The 17,130-nt window shown below is 38.6% G+C and overlaps 2 protein-coding genes across 2 annotated transcripts; one reads left to right on the top strand and one right to left on the bottom strand.

Moving 5' to 3' along the window:
- Positions 1 to 2,998: 2,998 nt before the first annotated feature.
- Positions 2,999 to 3,582, top strand: LOC122669185 (VQ motif-containing protein 31-like). Its single transcript, XM_043865878.1, has one exon. The coding sequence runs from the start codon at positions 3,006 to 3,008 to the stop codon at positions 3,576 to 3,578; it is 573 nt and encodes a 190-aa protein (XP_043721813.1). The 5' UTR covers positions 2,999 to 3,005; the 3' UTR covers positions 3,579 to 3,582.
- A 3,887-nt stretch (positions 3,583 to 7,469) lies between these two features.
- Positions 7,470 to 17,026, bottom strand: LOC122669184 (DNA-directed RNA polymerases II, IV and V subunit 3-like). The gene is made up of 3 exons (XM_043865877.1): positions 16,514 to 17,026; positions 16,182 to 16,419; positions 7,470 to 7,864 (listed from the first exon to the last, which is right to left on the bottom strand). The coding sequence occupies exons 1-3, from the start codon at positions 16,966 to 16,968 to the stop codon at positions 7,592 to 7,594; spliced, it is 966 nt and encodes a 321-aa protein (XP_043721812.1). The 5' UTR covers positions 16,969 to 17,026; the 3' UTR covers positions 7,470 to 7,591.
- Between the last annotated feature and the right edge of the window lie 104 nt (positions 17,027 to 17,130).

Below are 17,130 nucleotides of genomic sequence, written 5' to 3'. Positions count from 1 at the left end.
GGTTACTACAGTCTGCGCCACTATATTTTCACAATTGCAATTTTCTCTTTAAAACCAAAGGCTATATAGGTTTGGGATTTCTTATGAATAAAATTTTATCTGTACCCCAAAAAAAAAAGAACAAAGAAATAGGCTTTGAGTTACCCTTTCTAGGGTTTTTGAGAGTCCGTTTTTGCACCCAAAAAAAAAATAGCAACTTGAAGGGAAAGTATGGATAAGAGTATTCACTTCGAGGTGTCCTTATATTTCTGTCTATTTTTTCTCACATTTCATATATTTTTTTTTGGGCAAAAGAATGCTAACTGGCCAATCATATAGCCTCTGCGCCAATGCGGTAGCCAATGAAAATGCACACTAAGACGTTGGTTTGGATGCCATTTTCAATTTTACTTGGGATTAAACAGTATATTTACGCACAAAGGCATTGATTTGTGTTTAGATGTAGGAACCATGCTAACTGCACAACCAGTTAGCGTACTTTTTCCCTTCTTTTTTTTATGTTATATGTTCAATGTTTGAAATTACAATATTGATAAGGAAAGAGTTTTCCTCCATCAATGGTGAAGGAGAATCTCTTTACCGCAAATGATGGAAATGGTGGGATTGGTGTCATCAATATGGAGAGGGGTATTTTTGGCAGCATATGAAAGGGGTGGCTATTGATAGCGGTTAGATTCTGGGTGAACTACCCTTCTCCAAATGAGAAGGGAAACTTTCCCCAATTGAAATTAAGGTCGTTTTCTGTTATAAAATTGTGGGCAAGAGATCGTTGTTTGATTGTGCACTTGTGCTACCTCTGCACCAGTGCGGGGATCAATGAAAGTACATGCATGGGCATCAATATGAATGAGATTTTTTATCACAAGAATGGGGTGATAAGTTTGCGTGCTCGTGTATGGGTACGCAAAGGGCATTGTTCTTTTTCCCTAATTTTTTCGCATATTTTAGAGAAAAAAAAAAAAAAAAACAGAACCTGAGCCCAATTACTAATTATCTAATTATCTAAACATTTTTGCCTAAACTCAGCATTTGAAGAAACTAAAAATCAAATTGTTTTGTTTCCAAAAATAAAGGAGGAGGCAATATCATTATACCTGATATCATTTTATTCCATCCTACCATGGGTGATCATGGGTCACAATAGAACACTTTTCCCCCTCACAAATACCCACTCCCCCAATCTCAAGTTCCACAATCGAATCTGACCTACCCCCATTCTATTATATACCTTTTTATTGGTTTGGAGTTTTGGGTGAGTTGACCAAATAGACTTCCAATAAATAGCATGAGGGCATTAAGGTAATGTTGAAATCCTAGTCCTTTTTAGTCCTAACTCCTACCACTTCATGTCTTATATGAGAGAGAGAGAGAGAGAGAGAGAGAGAGGTATTGACTTCTTCTTTTTGCCCTTTTTCAACAAACAGTGAGGTGGCATGCGGCAGTTCCCACTCCATGCGGTTCCTTTTCTTTTGTCCTAACTGGCATCAAAAGCTTTTCCTATAAACCTTCTCGATCTCCTTTACGTTCTCCTCTCTCTCTCTCTCTCTCTTTCGTCTTGATGGTATAGAAACGTCTCCGGCAGCTCCCATTTGATTCAGAACGGATTAAATTTCTCCTCTTGAGTGGTCAGAAAGTAATCAAAAAGCAGGCTCTAGACAGGTACTTCCCCTACAATATATCCTTTCTTCTTCAATCAAAAGTTTCAGACTTGCAGGTTCTTATTTTCTTTTCTGTACTTTGATTTAAAACGGCTTCCAAGTTTAAAACTTTCAGAGATTTCATGGCTTTTTATCGAAGAAAACAGGGGTTCCTCCCCTGTTTCACAACTGTTTTAATTTTATTACCTGTGAAGAAGGGAGAACGTAAGGGAACCCTTAAGTTACGCTTCTAAGCTTTCCTTAAAATTAATCAATGATCCTTTGTGATCACCACTTTTTAATTTCTGTTTCCACCCTTATCACCTAAACATTAATTTCTAGGTTTTATATCAAATGTCTCTGATCAGCAGTACCTAACTAGTTTTTTTTTTCCTTTGATCTAAACTTCTCCAAGAAATACCAAAAATCGATCTTCCCCTTAATTTTCATGTTCTTCTTAGCTTTTCCTTTCCCTGCTTCAAGAACTCAAATTAACAATAGTACTAGTTGCAGAAGTTTTTTTTTTTTTTAATTTTAATTATTGGTAACTTTGATGTTAATTTACCAGATGAAGCAAAGAAGCAAAAGGGTTATGAGTCACCTTGTAGAGGAGGAGTCAAGGGCTCATGCGTATCCCTGCAAGGAAGCCTTTTGCATGAAAGATAATAACAGTTCTAAGCCTCAAAATATAATTAAGGACCTGGATTTAATTAGAACTGGATTATAGAATCTTTAATTAACATCATCAGTCTTACCAAAAAAAAAAAAATTTAACATCATCAATAATTCCTTTTTTTTTTTTATATTATATTATTTCTTAATATACATCCCTTTTCCTTGCTTTCTTTGTTACTCCTTCATAGCCAATTTATAAGTATCTATCTATCTTCATTGGGACATCATCATAGATGTGACAACCATAACTTTATTATTTGATAAAACTCTACATAAACATGGTTGACATTGTTAGAACAATTATTTTTAGTTTATTTTAGTGAGAAAAAAAAAAAACTTTAAATTAGGGTAGTTGGATTCTTTCCATTACATTAATATCAACAAGCTTTAATGAAATTTTACCTTTTTTACTTATTTTAATTTGGAAAAAAGAATGCTAATCGGTGCTGTGTGTGAGCGTGTATTTGTGCTCAGACACAACCCGATGCAAAAAGACCGCCACACCCCTGTATCTATGATCCAACTCTTTTTGGACACATACCCTGGTGATTTAGAAATTAAACTTGACCAGTAAGATGGATGTGATCTTCTACTGCACAGCCATCTTCATGACAAATAAAAATCGGACATAAGTACCAAGTCAAATTTTTATAAACCTTTCTCTCTCTCTCTCTAGGGCCAGGCAAAAGGGAGATGGAGAAACCGGTGAACCAGGTTTCACGAGGTTCGACCACATTCATCCAGGCAGATAAAACCAGTTTCCGGGAGCTCGTCCAGCGGTTAACCGGTCCATCCACAGATTGTGATAGGCAAACCTCCATTACACCTCCTACCAATGAAGCAACCAATGATGGTGCAGCTGTGAAGGTGACAGGCATCAAGAGACAAACATCCAGACTCCTTGAAAGGAGGGAATACACAAGGTCCAAACTCGAGATAGTAAAACCCGGTTTAACTCAAACTGGTTTACATTTGACTGACCGGGTTACCTCTCCATCCCAATCTGGTAACTTTGCTTTCACTACAAGCCCTTTAGGCACCCCATCTAAGGCTTTATTGAATCTTTCCATCTCTGGTAAAGAAGATGATGAAGAAGAGGCAAAATCAGTAGTACTATCTGATCAAGATAGAGAAGAAGAAGAGAAAGCCATACAAGAAAGAAGGTTTTACTTGCATCCTTCACCCCGGTCCAGACAGGGAAATGTTGAACCGGAATTACTTCCCTTGTTTCCACTCACATCTCCTAAAGAAACTCATCAATATTAAAATTTTGTGATCCATACAAGGAATGGAAACTAATACTTGGATGAATCTTTGAGAGGCCTCTCTGGGTGGGTGACCTAAATATAGTGTGGTTGATACTTTGGAATTGGGACAAAATCCATTCTCCACCATTTGCTTTGTTGCAGAGTTCTATAACAAGCAAGTCTAGAGGGTATGTCCTGATTCATTTTTGCCATGTTGAGGCCTAACTAACACGGCCAATCCGTCATTCTGACTATTGGATTGATATACCGATAGAGCACCAATATCTGGTTATGTATATCTCAAATTTTGTAGCACATCTCCACCACATGGCTAACATTTAATCTTTTTTCACGTCTCTGTCTTTTTCTTTTTTTTTCTTTTTTTTTTTCCTATTGTAAAATCATTGGCGGGTACACGTTGATGTGACATTCTTACCATTGGATAGATAGGTGATCGATATGGTGTACCGGTCATTTCTTAGTTGTTTTTAGGTGAATCGACTTTAATAAAAGAGAGAAAACAACACTCAAAGGGGAACAAATGAACAAAATACAACAAGAGAGACAAGGTTACTATAAGAGCCTGATCCGGAGACCCCAAGAGGAGACTATGTGACGATTCTTGACACAATCAGGAGCCGAAGTCTGCATATGGTTGACCTTAATTTTCTTAAATTTTGAAACCAATAAGCTCTCTCATATGTACTAAAACATTATCTAAACCATCCAAAGCTTGATCAAAATTTTTACTGTACTCCATAAAGTAATGTTTTTGGGCTCAAACTTACCACGAACCAAAGAAGTTATGGACAATCATGCCTAGAGCTCTGCTTTGTTTTGTTCAAAACCCTCCTAATTCACTCCAAAGGATGGATTTAAGGGGAGAATGGCTAAGCCATACATCAATATGATTATCTCAACTTAGATTCAAACGTCACCCCGCAAAGGATGTAAGGGGAGAATGGGTAGGCCATACATCAATATTGTTATCTCAGCTTAGATTCGAGCGTGATAACGTTCTTCCGTTTTGTTATATGCACAAGTATTATAAGAACATACCTACAAATAATAGGTAGACGGTCATCTATTTTTTTCTTACATGGCAAGATGGATTGCGATAAAATTTTGTGTTAGGTAGACCCCAAGGTCTATTGCTTACATATTAGGTTTCAGGTTTTTCAAACGGAACGACTAACCGTGTGACAAACTAAAAGTAGAAAATTAAGGACTACCTAAAGGATGTACATGGAAGCTCGGATGGCTGAGAGATGCATGGAAATATACAGGAGGTGTAGACAGTTCATTTGTCACCCCGAGACCGGGCTAGGCAATGATGATTCAAAGTGTTCCAACATGTTGTAGGACCTGTTTTTATAGCTCTCGAGGTTTCTCAAGGTCCGTAGTTGTGTTCTAAAAACTGAAAATGGATTTAACATAAAATGATTAAAAAAATGAGTTTTTAAATAATAATAGTAAAATGGCGTTTTCATGTAGGTGAGGTTTGGCCTAAACCCAAAACTAGGCCCGGCTTTGGTTCAGGGTCATAGATGAACCAGCCCCAAATTCACCGTCTGCCCAAGTCAGTCAACTAGGTTGACTCCGGCTGGAATGCAAAAGGTGTCCTCTGATGTCGTCAACAGATCAGCCGACGCTGATGCCGACAAAGTTTCATTGGACGTCAACAGAATCTCTAAGTTCCACTATCCACGTATAAATTTCAAAACGAAAGTTACTAATCACCAAGCTCCCACAAAAATGGTGAGTCCATTCCCTTTTCTTCTTACACCTAAGAATGTCTAATTTGACAGATTCTCATCAATAAGGATATATCAAGCATAGAATAAGAAGCTAATTCCATCAAATATGACCTTTGGATCAACCTTAGGTATTTAAATCAAGCCATAAAGAATGATTCTCTTTGACCCAAATGAGACTTACGAATAATGAAGTTCATTTGATACCTTCCAAATCATAACTTGCAAAATTCAACCCACAACAAAAGGATTTTGCTTCATGCAAGGATTGTTATTAAATCAACAACATTAGAACGAGAGAGCAAGAAATTGAGCAGAAGTAGGTGCACTCCAGCAGCAAAAGAAGAACAAAAATGTCGGGCATGCTCCTCAAGCAACACTCAACATTAGTAGCGCAGTAAGTCACGAAAAACTAAAGCTGTGACATGAAACCAAAACAGAGAGTCTGCAATCCAAAATAAGTCACAAAAAACTAAAGCTGTGACATGAAACCAAATCAGAGACAGTCTACAATCCACGTTACAATCTCTAAGTTCATCATGAAAATTCATGAAATTAAAAAGAAACAGAAGATTGAGCTGACCTATTGTTTCCGGTAGCTCCTTGAAACCTATGAACTTTGCAAATGCCAAAGCCACAATCCATTTACTTGAAAATTGTAACTAACATAGCAAATTTTAAGGTGACATTATAAACATTCAACCTGGAGAACCCAAATCTAAAAGTTAACGAAGCAAGTTGTAAAATATTTCTCTTGGTGTATAACCTGGAAAGCAGTGGAATTAAATCAAGACATTGTTTTTTGAACTCAGTTGAATTTACATGACATGGAAGCCATGCAATACCTGAAAATATAACCCAGACAAGTCATAAAAGAAAGAACACACGAGTAGGACAAGTATTTCATAACACCAATTTTTAAGGATATAGTAATAGTAGTTAGGTCAGACATATCATTTCATTGGGTTGGTTCCATCTTTCATAACAAGAAAAACCTCTTAAAGCCAACAAGTTGACAACTGACATAGAAAACTGCAAAAGAAGTTTCATGTACCATATACACAGTTTATTATTGATCTACAAGTTCATTCTGCAAAGCTTTAGAGATTTCTATTTCCATAAGACCAAAATGAAAATTTGCAATTTCAAAATAAAGTAACCAGCATTTCTCACTTTGACCTTTTATTAAGTGATCTTCTAGAGGGAAAAGGATTCTGATATCAATAAGAAGACAGTGAAGTTGCCTATATGGTATTTTCATTTGTCACATCCAACTGTAGTATGCTAAGACATTCATCAATTTCCTTTTCAAATCATTTAGGGTTGTTGCTCCATTGTTTCCATATCATGGTCTCTATTGGGACCTAAGCAATCTGTCCAGGGTAGATGTAAGCATCTAGATGACTACAATCGGTCACCTTCCCCTCTTTAATCCTAATCTGAGTGCAGCGGCCAACAGAATAGCTAAAATCAAATGCTTTATTTGTTGGCTTCAATTACAACACTAGGTTGCAACCATACAAAAAAAAATCAACATCAACTTCTTCAAGGGCTGAAGGCATCCTAAAGTCCATAACTATCTAGAGGTGAATGAAAACTCCCTGTATGAATTAGTCTTCCAACATCAACTGAACCCTACTTGCCAGTCAAACCCACAACTTCCACAGTTCTAGGTATTCATTTACCTTAGACACAAGAAGCTAAAGATCTTGCAGTCAAACCAAACCAGTCTCCATGGGCTACAGAATTCAGTTCGAAATGTAAGTGTCTACAATCAAGAACTTGACGTGGATAACCAACCAAACCTACCAATTTTATCTTGAAAATTTACATAAATTAATCAACAAACCAGGTCTGCATATCCAGGAAATTATGGTATCCAACTAATAAAACACTAAGATGAGCACAGTTAATGAAGAATAAAACACACAACATAATACAAGTGCTCAAGTTCAAACTAAGTCATCAAAGCTAGTCACAAGAAGGCAACCCCTAGCAGTGTAATAAAGAAGCCACTTAGAGCTACCAAGATTCCATAAAAACCAAGTTTTTCATATAGATGACATAAGTTTTCATTAAAAACCTACATAGGGGCAAAACAATAGCTACTGTGCTGTTCCAAGGATTGCCCAAGCCTCCATTACTTCGTTTCTTTTGTTTCTACATCACTGTCAAAAGGTTGGAAATTCATGCGTAGTGGACCACATTCCTTTATGGAAGCAGTTTTTTTTTTTATCATATCCTTCCTCATATGAACCAAACCAGTACAACAAAGTGATCACCCTCCTCGCATGTGTGCACCCAATTCACCAAACTGATCATCAGCTTCTTCGGTGTCCTCTGATAGGCGAACCGCATCCAGCTTCTGCTTAAGAACTTCTATTGCATTGATGAACAACTGTGAGGCTTTGATGGCACCAGTAGATTCAACTGTAAAAATGAAACTGTCTTCTTTGCCATAGATTTCTACCAGTCCTGGCTTTCCCATAGCTTCTGCTTTTTTTATCACTTCATCATCATATGTGTATGCCTCAGGATCAATCACGACAACCTGAAACAGTAGCTCCGAAGTGAACACATATTGTATTAACTGAAAGGCTGACTGAATTGCTTTCTATGAAGTAAGAACAGTCAGGTATTCATTGCCAGAAGACTATATAGACAACTGAGCGGACAGAATTGGGGGAAACTTTATTTTTTATGCTATTCTTCCATATCAACTCTGCCAATACTGTATTGTCAGTCCCAAGCCAGTAATGGAGTAGGTTGGTGGGTTAGACTGGCAGGCAGCACCATAAAAAATACAGTCCCCACCTTTTAAGATGGATTTTAGTTATCTTCCCACAGAGAAAACCAAGTGTTGTGCTAAGCTTAGTAATAAAACCATACTCTTGATCCGGGTGATAAGACGTATCACTAAAAATAAATAAATAAATAACTGGCTGATAAGAAAAAATCTACTGACTGAATCATTCGTGAAATAAATCCAAAGGTTCTGTCTAGTAAGAAGTGAAGTAAAAATAAAACAAAAACAAAATGGAAAAAATTCCTAATCGTTACTAAGATTTTACTTCACTTCTCAACCAAAACATCACTGAATATTTTTTTCATCTACGACATTCTTGCATAAACACTACTTCCAACCTAACAACCCAATTGCTTTTACTTTTCAGGGATGATGCCTTTTGCCTTTTATTTTACTTCACTTTTACCATTTCATTTCAAATAAAACGGGGCTTAAACAAACCTATATGCATCTGTTTGATGTTACCACTTACTAATGCAACCAAGTTCCCATAACCCTGCTTCGGGTCACTATGGGACAACCAAAGTGAAGAAATTCTCAAATAGGAAGATGAGCCGCAATTATGTAATTATTCTAAAGTTCAGGACCCCCTTTTGAAAGGCAAGCATGCCCTGACGTTAAACGTAGTTAAAATTCAAGACATAGATCTAATCTGGAATCACGTATTAAGATGTGTCCTTAGTAGCAAATTAGGAGAAGATATCTTCTTCTTCCTCGTGATACTAAGCCACCGCCGGCAAACCTGGTTCTGAAAAATTGAAAGAACTCTCTCCGTTTGAGCCCAAATACAATGAAATTATAGGATAGGGTTCGCAACCCCCTATCCCTTGTTTCAGTCAATACTCAATACCAAAAACAAAAGCAACAAAGATTAAGAGGAAGAAGTCCGGCAATTGAATCTGTCAGTAGGGCAAGGACCAGATCTGAGTTTCAGTATGAAACTCTCAGAAATCGTACATGGGATAAGGAAAAAGATTGATGAAAGCAAGACCAGACAAAGGGGAGGAAGGGGAAGGTCGTCCAACTGGTCAGACGCACAACTTCACAACAGGGAAGTAAACCCAACTTAAAGTTCCATTCCAAATGCCAAACAACTCACAGAATACATTTAATCGCAATTCTGTAAATAAATCCAAGTTCATAAGGGAAGTGGCAATTATGTAATTAACCAGAAATTTCTAGGGGCCATTTGGTAGACAAATAGAACAAAAGAGATAAAATAAGGACAAAGGAGGACAAAAGAAGAAGGAAGGGTAATTTTGGAAAGGAGCTGGTTATGGTGACATTTAAAAGGACTTCACCGTTCCTTCTCCTACCTCTCGATGGCAAAGAGGGAAACAGAGAATAAATCTGGATCGAATGGGATATCACACTCGATAAGGCCTCTTTCAATCTGAAGTTTCAAGAAAGCTTCGTAACACTCAGGTCTCTTAAGATAAACCAGCATTAAACCTAAAGTTAAAGAATTAAAATAATATTATTTCCTGCAATCAAGTCCTGGCAGTGGTCAAGGAACCAGACCTGAACTTCACTGCAAAACTCACAACTGAGGACCTAGTTGGGGGCAGGGATCTATGAATTGAATCGCCCTATGGAGGTTGATCTAACCTTTGGAATACCAGGTCGGATGGCTTCAACCCAGCAATAGTGCAAGTAGTATAGAAATAAGAACAATAACAGAAAATAACAGCAAGGTAGAAGGAAAGAGGGAAGGAAGAGAAGATTAGAAAGGAGAAGGTGAGATGATTGCTGAGACAAGTGATGAGAAAATAATAGAGAGTAGACTGGGAAACTAAATAACAATAAGCTCTCCTATACATATCAACTTCTATAATAAAAAAAAATTGCAAAAAAAATACTAAAATATTCCCAAGCCCCTGATCATGTAACTGCATCAATGCTAGTCCAAGAAACCGCTACTCCATCACTTTTACACAATTGAATTATTAAAAAAAAACATTTACACTTCGCGAATCAGCAAACACCCTCGTCTGAAAGGTGCCTTTTTTCCAACTTGATGGTTGGATTAGCATTCCTCATCCCATAAATGATGTAGAGCACAAGAGGTTCCAGCACAAGCATTCACGTTATATGGGTCATAAGCTGGGAATTTTTAAGTTTTCTATTGGGCCATTTTGACAGCTCATATATGACGGATAAGTGGCACATAGGAATTAAACTTGTTAGTATTTTCTAATCCTCTAAAGTTGTGAAGTCTTAGGGATGTCAATAGGTTAGTTTCATTTTTGGTTGTGAAAGACCTTGAAAATGTAAAGTTCATTAAATTTCTTAAAAAGTGTCCCAATATTATCCCCTTGGAAATGTAAAGGAATTTAAGTCTAGTAGGAAGTTCCAATGAGGGTCTAGAATCCTCCCAACCTCTCTATAAAAAAGAGCTGTCTATAAGCATTTGAAATCAGAATTTGAATGAATTGAGTTTATATAATTCTCTATGAGAAACAGAACTGCAGTGAGAGTGGGAGGCTTGTGGTTGGTGAGATACTAGTCTAGGCCTGGGGTGAGACTCTTCGAGTCATATCCTTCTTCTTATATCTTATTTCCACTATTCAGTCACTGTGATTTTAAGTGAGTATATTCAGTTTGTTTTAATTTAGTTACTGCTGTTCCTACGGGTTATCTGAGGACAAATTATTGCTGATCATTCAGGCATAACAAAACTTGTGTAATACTGATATACTGCAGTCAAAACAGACATGTGATATCCCTGTTTTCAATAACTTTAAATTGTTTTGGACTTCTCTAAACAGAAGCATCTAGTCTATTCTGAGTTCTGAAATTTTCTCTTAAACCTGGTCACTTTTGGGTGTTGTGATACTACTATCATCTTGGACTGGTTTTGAACTTATTAGAAGGTTAGACCAGACTCCATTATTTTGAGTCAGAGACATGGCTGAGGTTATAGCTTTAATACCTAAAATCAAACTTCCGAGTCCATTGCATAAGTGATCGATATGCTGAAACAGTTGATTGATCGTATAAACATGAATGCATTGATCCAGATCACCATAAAGTGATGGACAACCAGTCCAATCACAGCCAATAACACCCATCAGACCATGAACTGGCCAGCTTTTAGGAACTCCCCTCTGCAGCCCACCCTTGAGGAACATGTGAAATCATACTTTGATCACGGCGCACCGCAGTGACCCCAAGATGGTCCCAGGTATTCTACGATTGGTTGTGTTGCTCAAATGACTACTTTAATCGGTTTGAGCTTTCAAAAGCTAGAAAGATGAAGCTATCCTAATCCAAGTTTGTGGGAACAACACGAGAATGGTGGCACAACTATGAGGCAAAACTAGAACGTTGAGGAAGGAAACCTACTACATGGGAGGAGATGCATGAAGAACTAAAAGAAAAATATCTTCCTCAAACCTTTCAACAGCGTCTACATGACAAGCTCAACACTTTATGTCAAGGCTCACTTCCAGTGGAGGAATAGATGGACTAGTTCAACAATTTTGTTTCCTGCACCGGCTTGGACGAAGAGGATGACCAGTTTGTCCCACATTTCAGGTTGGGGCTAAGAGATGCATTCGCCATAGTTCCAGCATTATGACAAACCCATGTCAAATATATAGCGGATTTGGGCGCTCTAGCCAAATTATGTTCTCACACAAGAATACCCCCATTAGCCCGTTCTTCGCTGCTTGGGGTTGTGGCACTTGTGGGGCTTTTTCCTAGCCCTAGTGGGAGTAATGACTAGCATTATAGGTCGTTGGGTCCCCGGAAAGTTGCATGAGTAAGTTTGGAGGAGGCGAGGAGCGAAGGTTTTTTCCGTGCACCGGACACGCAGCTTACCGAATCAGTTGCGATGCGGATGGGAATGCAGGATACAAAAGGAAGGGTAGAGCTTGATACATCAACCAACAACATCTCAGCCTTATCCCAACTAAATGGGGACGGCTACATGGATCCTTTCAAAACAAAGTAGGGAAAAAACTGAGGTCCTCACAAAGGGAAAGGAAAGTAAGAGGAATGCAGAATAAAAAGAAGAAATGGGATAAGAAAAGTGAAAAATGGAAAATGAAAGATGAAAGTAAGAGGAAAGAGGATAACCTATGAAATAAGGAAAATCTCAGTAGACGGTTGATACATCGACCGTCTACTCAATATCCTTGTACGAGTCCACAAGCCACTATTTCAAAAATCGGAATCAAATCGGTCAAATCGGCCAATTTGGGTCGGAATCAGTCATGGCCGATCCCGATTTTGAACGTTCTAGAGAGGACGATTTTAGGGTTTTGGGGACTGATTCTTGCCGATTTGAACCCCAATTCTGAGTTTAAAACCCTTTGCTCCAAGCAGAAGACCTAGTCAAGACTACTGTCTGGAGTCCTTAATCCGGAGATGGTAGGTGAAGCTTTCCAGCCACCAAACCTGCTGGTTCTGCTGGTCGAGCAACACCTTCAACCTTAGAAAAAGGCAAGGCCCCTTATGACCAGTATAGGAGAGACAAAGAGCTATTATTGCAACGCCTACAGACACTTTATCAAATTCTGTCGCAGCGTCGCAAAGGAAACTCCATCATAGCTGCTGTAGAGGCCAAAGAAGGGGCTCAGTTTTGTGACACTCAAGATGATGGTAATGTAAGACTAGTTCGCAAATAGTCAACTAGACACTAGTCTCACAGTAGGAACACTATATGGCAATATCAACAAATTACAGCAAGTACCAATAACAGACTGACAGTATACTTTAACAGTAAGTAAACATCAGACTATGTAAACCTTTGGACACCCAACAAAGTTAATAAAACTCAGGCCTGATACTTAACCACAGGAAACAAACACAAGACCAGAACTGGTCTATCGCAGGACAGGGACCAGGACTAAAACCAGAAAACAAGAATCTTCAGATATAGTAGTCAAAGTACTTGGATGTGCCCAATGTTCCAATCGAATGGAGGTCTAGTATTGTGGAACAATCCCTCAAAATCTCAGCTCAAGTTGACGGCTAGATGCTGAGATATCACTGTGTCTAAAGAAATAGAAACTAAGACTCAAAATTAGTAACTAACTACCATAGGGATAAATGGATAATGAACCATAGAATGGTCCTGAAATTACCATCAAAGAAGGTCCCCTGGGGGCTAGTTCACTGCCAAGATCAGGGCAGAAGTGGCTGGCTTGACAGAAGTTAAAGGTTCTTGAAGTTCCTGCAGAATTCTCCAAGAACAGGGAACCACAGGTACTGGAACTTGTGCTTCAGATCTTCTTTTCGGTTGGAACTTGAAGGAGAATCTCTAACAACTTCACTACAGAAATTAACACCTTCGAATCTCTCTCTTAGCAATATAGTTGCAGGTATTAACAGAGAAATAGAAGGATAGGATAGGTGGATCGAGTCTCTCACTCACCTTGGCATCCCACCTTACTGCATCTCACAAGGTTTGGTTATGCACCAGCATATCAACTTTCATTAAAACCGTGATGGGGAGACTCTAAGATCTCAATTACATATAGCTAATGTTGCTAAATCATATATAGAAAGTCCAACCCCCCAAATAAGTAGGTATTGGGACTTGTACAGCAAGTAATCCAAGTTCCTAACTAAATAACTCAAAAATAGAAACAAGGATTACAAAATAAAATCATATCCCCCATTATTCTGATTTTGAGTGAACCAGTAACGCCCACCCCAAAAGGGTTGGCCCAGCCCATGGCTAGTTGGCCCAAAGGCCCCATCAAATCAAGGCTCCTATTTAGTGAGGAGCCTGGTTCTTAAGGCTCCTGCGGCTGTACTTCTGGCCCAGAAACTTATTCTACGTCAGACGGAACCGCCAACAATGCAAACATTGAGTAAGAGACCTATGAAGAAGATGAGAAGACCAAGGATATGTACGAATACATGTGGTAAATAGTATTCTGGTCGCTGAGTCCAAAGAAGAAGATTAGTGTTGGCATTGCATCTTTCACACCCGCATGACTGGTGGACCCACCATGTTTGGCACGTCATTATGTACAGTGGTACTTGTGTAAACGTTTTATCCCTCTCAAATGGAAACACTCTTGAGGTAAACCAGCAGTAATCCGTTCAATTGAAGATAGCTGGTTAAAGAGTAAAATGATTGGTGTGATGCCATACCTATGACATTGACTGATGTGTTGCTTGGAAGACTCTGTGGCTGTATAACAACGATAAGCTAGTAGGAGGCATGAAGAATCAGTGCTTCTTGGACTTCAACGGAAAACCCATTGTAATAAATCCCATCAATGTACCAGTTAGAATGGAAAGTTGCAATCTGCCTAGGCGAAGAGAAAACAGATTCTAGTCCTTGAACAATGACCAGCAAGTAAAGAAGAGTGTCACCAGTAAAAAAAAAAGCAAGAAAGCAACCAGTCCGGCAAAGGACAGCATAAGGACAATAAGGGTCTATATGCAACGTTTCTATTCCAAATTAGTATTTCTGAGTCAGAAATACTTTCTTGTGTTTCTGTTCATTTGGAATACTTTTGTACAAAAAAATGTTGTATGGTTAAACTGGAAAAAAATTATTTCTGCCACTAAAAAAGAACAGAAACACGTATGGAATGCATACTAACAGAAGTATATCTTCTATTCTGTAGTGGTGGCAGTGGCAGTGGTGGTGGCGATAGAGAGAGTCGAGTTCGAGACTCGGGTTTATTGGGTTGGCTTTTGTTATAAATTTGTGTTTCTAGTTTTTATAAACAACATCGACTTTGTTTCTCCAATGACCAACAAATGTGTTTTTTCACCCGGTTCATTCCAAAAACCAAAAACAGACTGGACATCACATACATCTTTTGTTCCAAATTTATTTAAAAAAAAAACACACACACACACAAACACCAGAACTGTTTCTTTTGAACATTGCCTACAGACCCATTGTTGACCCTATCACACAACAGAAATTGCTCAAAACTAGCAAGGAGATTTGCTGTGACTAAGGAAGATTTCCACTTTCCTGTTGATATTGGCTTTTTCCTTTATTGTTTATGTCTTTAATTGTTAGAGTTAAGTCTTTCTAGTCTAAGTTAGTTAAGATTTCCCTTCTTTCACTTGTTCGACCACTTTGTCCTAGGTTTTCTAAAATAATTCCAAAATATTTCTTTTTGAGTTCTACCACCTTATCCTAAGACAAATCTGCTCCCCTTTTCTTACGAATCTACGTAGCAAGGCACATATCCATGACTACTAATCTATGTTGTGTGGTTAGGCCCCCTGAAATAACCTTACAATCTCTACATAAAAATCTATCAAACCCTCTAACTAGGAAGAAATCTATTTGGCTACTATGATGCCCACTTTTGAAGGTAACTAAATGTTCCTCTCTCTTTTCAAAGTAAGTGTTTACAATGGATAAATCATAAGTCACAGCAAAATCTAAAACTGTGACCTCTCCTCATTCCTCTCTCCAAACCCATATCCACCATGTACATCTTCATAGCCTCTACAATCTCTTCTAACATGTCCATTCAGATCACCCCTATATTAATCTTGTCTCCTTGATTAAAACCTTGCACTAATCCATCCATGGGTTCTTAAAATTGTAACTAACTACTTTCATCCAATCTTAGTTGGGGTGCGTAAGCACTAATTATATTGACAACCTCTTTCTCCAACACAAGCTTGATGGATATAATCATATCTCCAAATCTTTTAACATTCACCACATCAATCGTTAAATCTTTATCCACTACCATGCCCACTCCACTTTCATTATTTTTATCCCCCGTATATCAAAATTTAAAGTCGTTCTACTCTTTAGCTTTTTTACCTTTCTACCTAGTCTCTTGAATACAGGCTATATTATCCTTCTTCTGCTCATAAAGATCCAATGTTCCAAGATGCCAAGTCGGTGAGTTCTGCTCTGTTGGATCTAACCAAAGCAGAACTCACATTGGCCATCACCATCACAGGAGTACTGCATGCCCATGGCACGGTCACTGGTCAGAGGGATAAGACCAAGTCGGTGGCAATGAACTCATCATGGAGCACTGATGAGTTGCCCTCAATCTCAATATAACAAAATATTAAGAATAAAAACTGCAAATGAAAATTTGAAACAGTTATCTACCTGTTGTGTATTAGAGTCGAGTCCAAAAACTTTTGTAGGGCTACTTTCAACCCACTCTCTTTTCTCATCAAGTGACAATGTTTCCATCAAATCTTCATTGATATGAATATCTGGTTCATACATAAAAGTAACGGTTGCAGCAGGCGACCATTTTGCATGATCTTTGCCAATCCCTTTCCGAGCTATTGCTCTCAATCTTAGCTCTTGACCCCGACGCAGCTTCACAATGATTATTCCCCTAATGGCCACATGAAACATCATAATATATTGTTAGATTATAGAAGTGTAATATACAGATAGGGGAAAAAAACCTTCAAAACATTGAGCCCCACCTTTGCTCCGATGTATCGTATCCAACATTGTCCGAGCGCTGCACGACATCAACAGGCACCACAGAGGGATCGGAGCTCACGAGGTCATGGCTGGTGACATCAAGGGTCTGGTCTGAGTCACAGCGAACATGGAGATGGAACTCAACAGAGCAGAACTCACATTGACCGTCACCATCACAAGCATCACAATCACGGGAGAACCGCATGCCCATGGCACGTTCACTGGTTAGAGGAATGAGACCAAGTCGGTGAGCAATGAACTCATCATTAAGCACTGATGAGTTGCCCTCAATCTCAACCAGGTCGATTGCGATTGTGGGAACCTCTGCTAACATCACACGGCGAAGGGCATTTGCCAGGCTAGCATCCGTCTCCCGAAGCTCGAACTTGAGGTAATCATCCTTCATCTCCCGTATCTTCACCTTCGGGAATCGTTGGTATGAAATTCCGTCCATTTCTCTCGCTCACACTCCGTCTAGAAGACAGAGATGATTGTGTAGAACACTTTGCTCTCCTGAAACTTCAGATTAAACAGAGCCCTACCGAGAACGAAGGTAGAAGGTAGAAACCCCTCTTTTGTTTTTCCTTTTAAGCTGATTATTGTTTTACACTTTTAC

This window comes from Telopea speciosissima, chromosome 7, assembly GCF_018873765.1.
Source record: "Telopea speciosissima isolate NSW1024214 ecotype Mountain lineage chromosome 7, Tspe_v1, whole genome shotgun sequence".
Lineage (NCBI taxonomy): Eukaryota > Viridiplantae > Streptophyta > Magnoliopsida > Proteales > Proteaceae > Telopea > Telopea speciosissima.
Note: the sequence above shows the minus strand (reverse complement) of the source record. Positions and strands in the feature narration are given on the sequence as shown.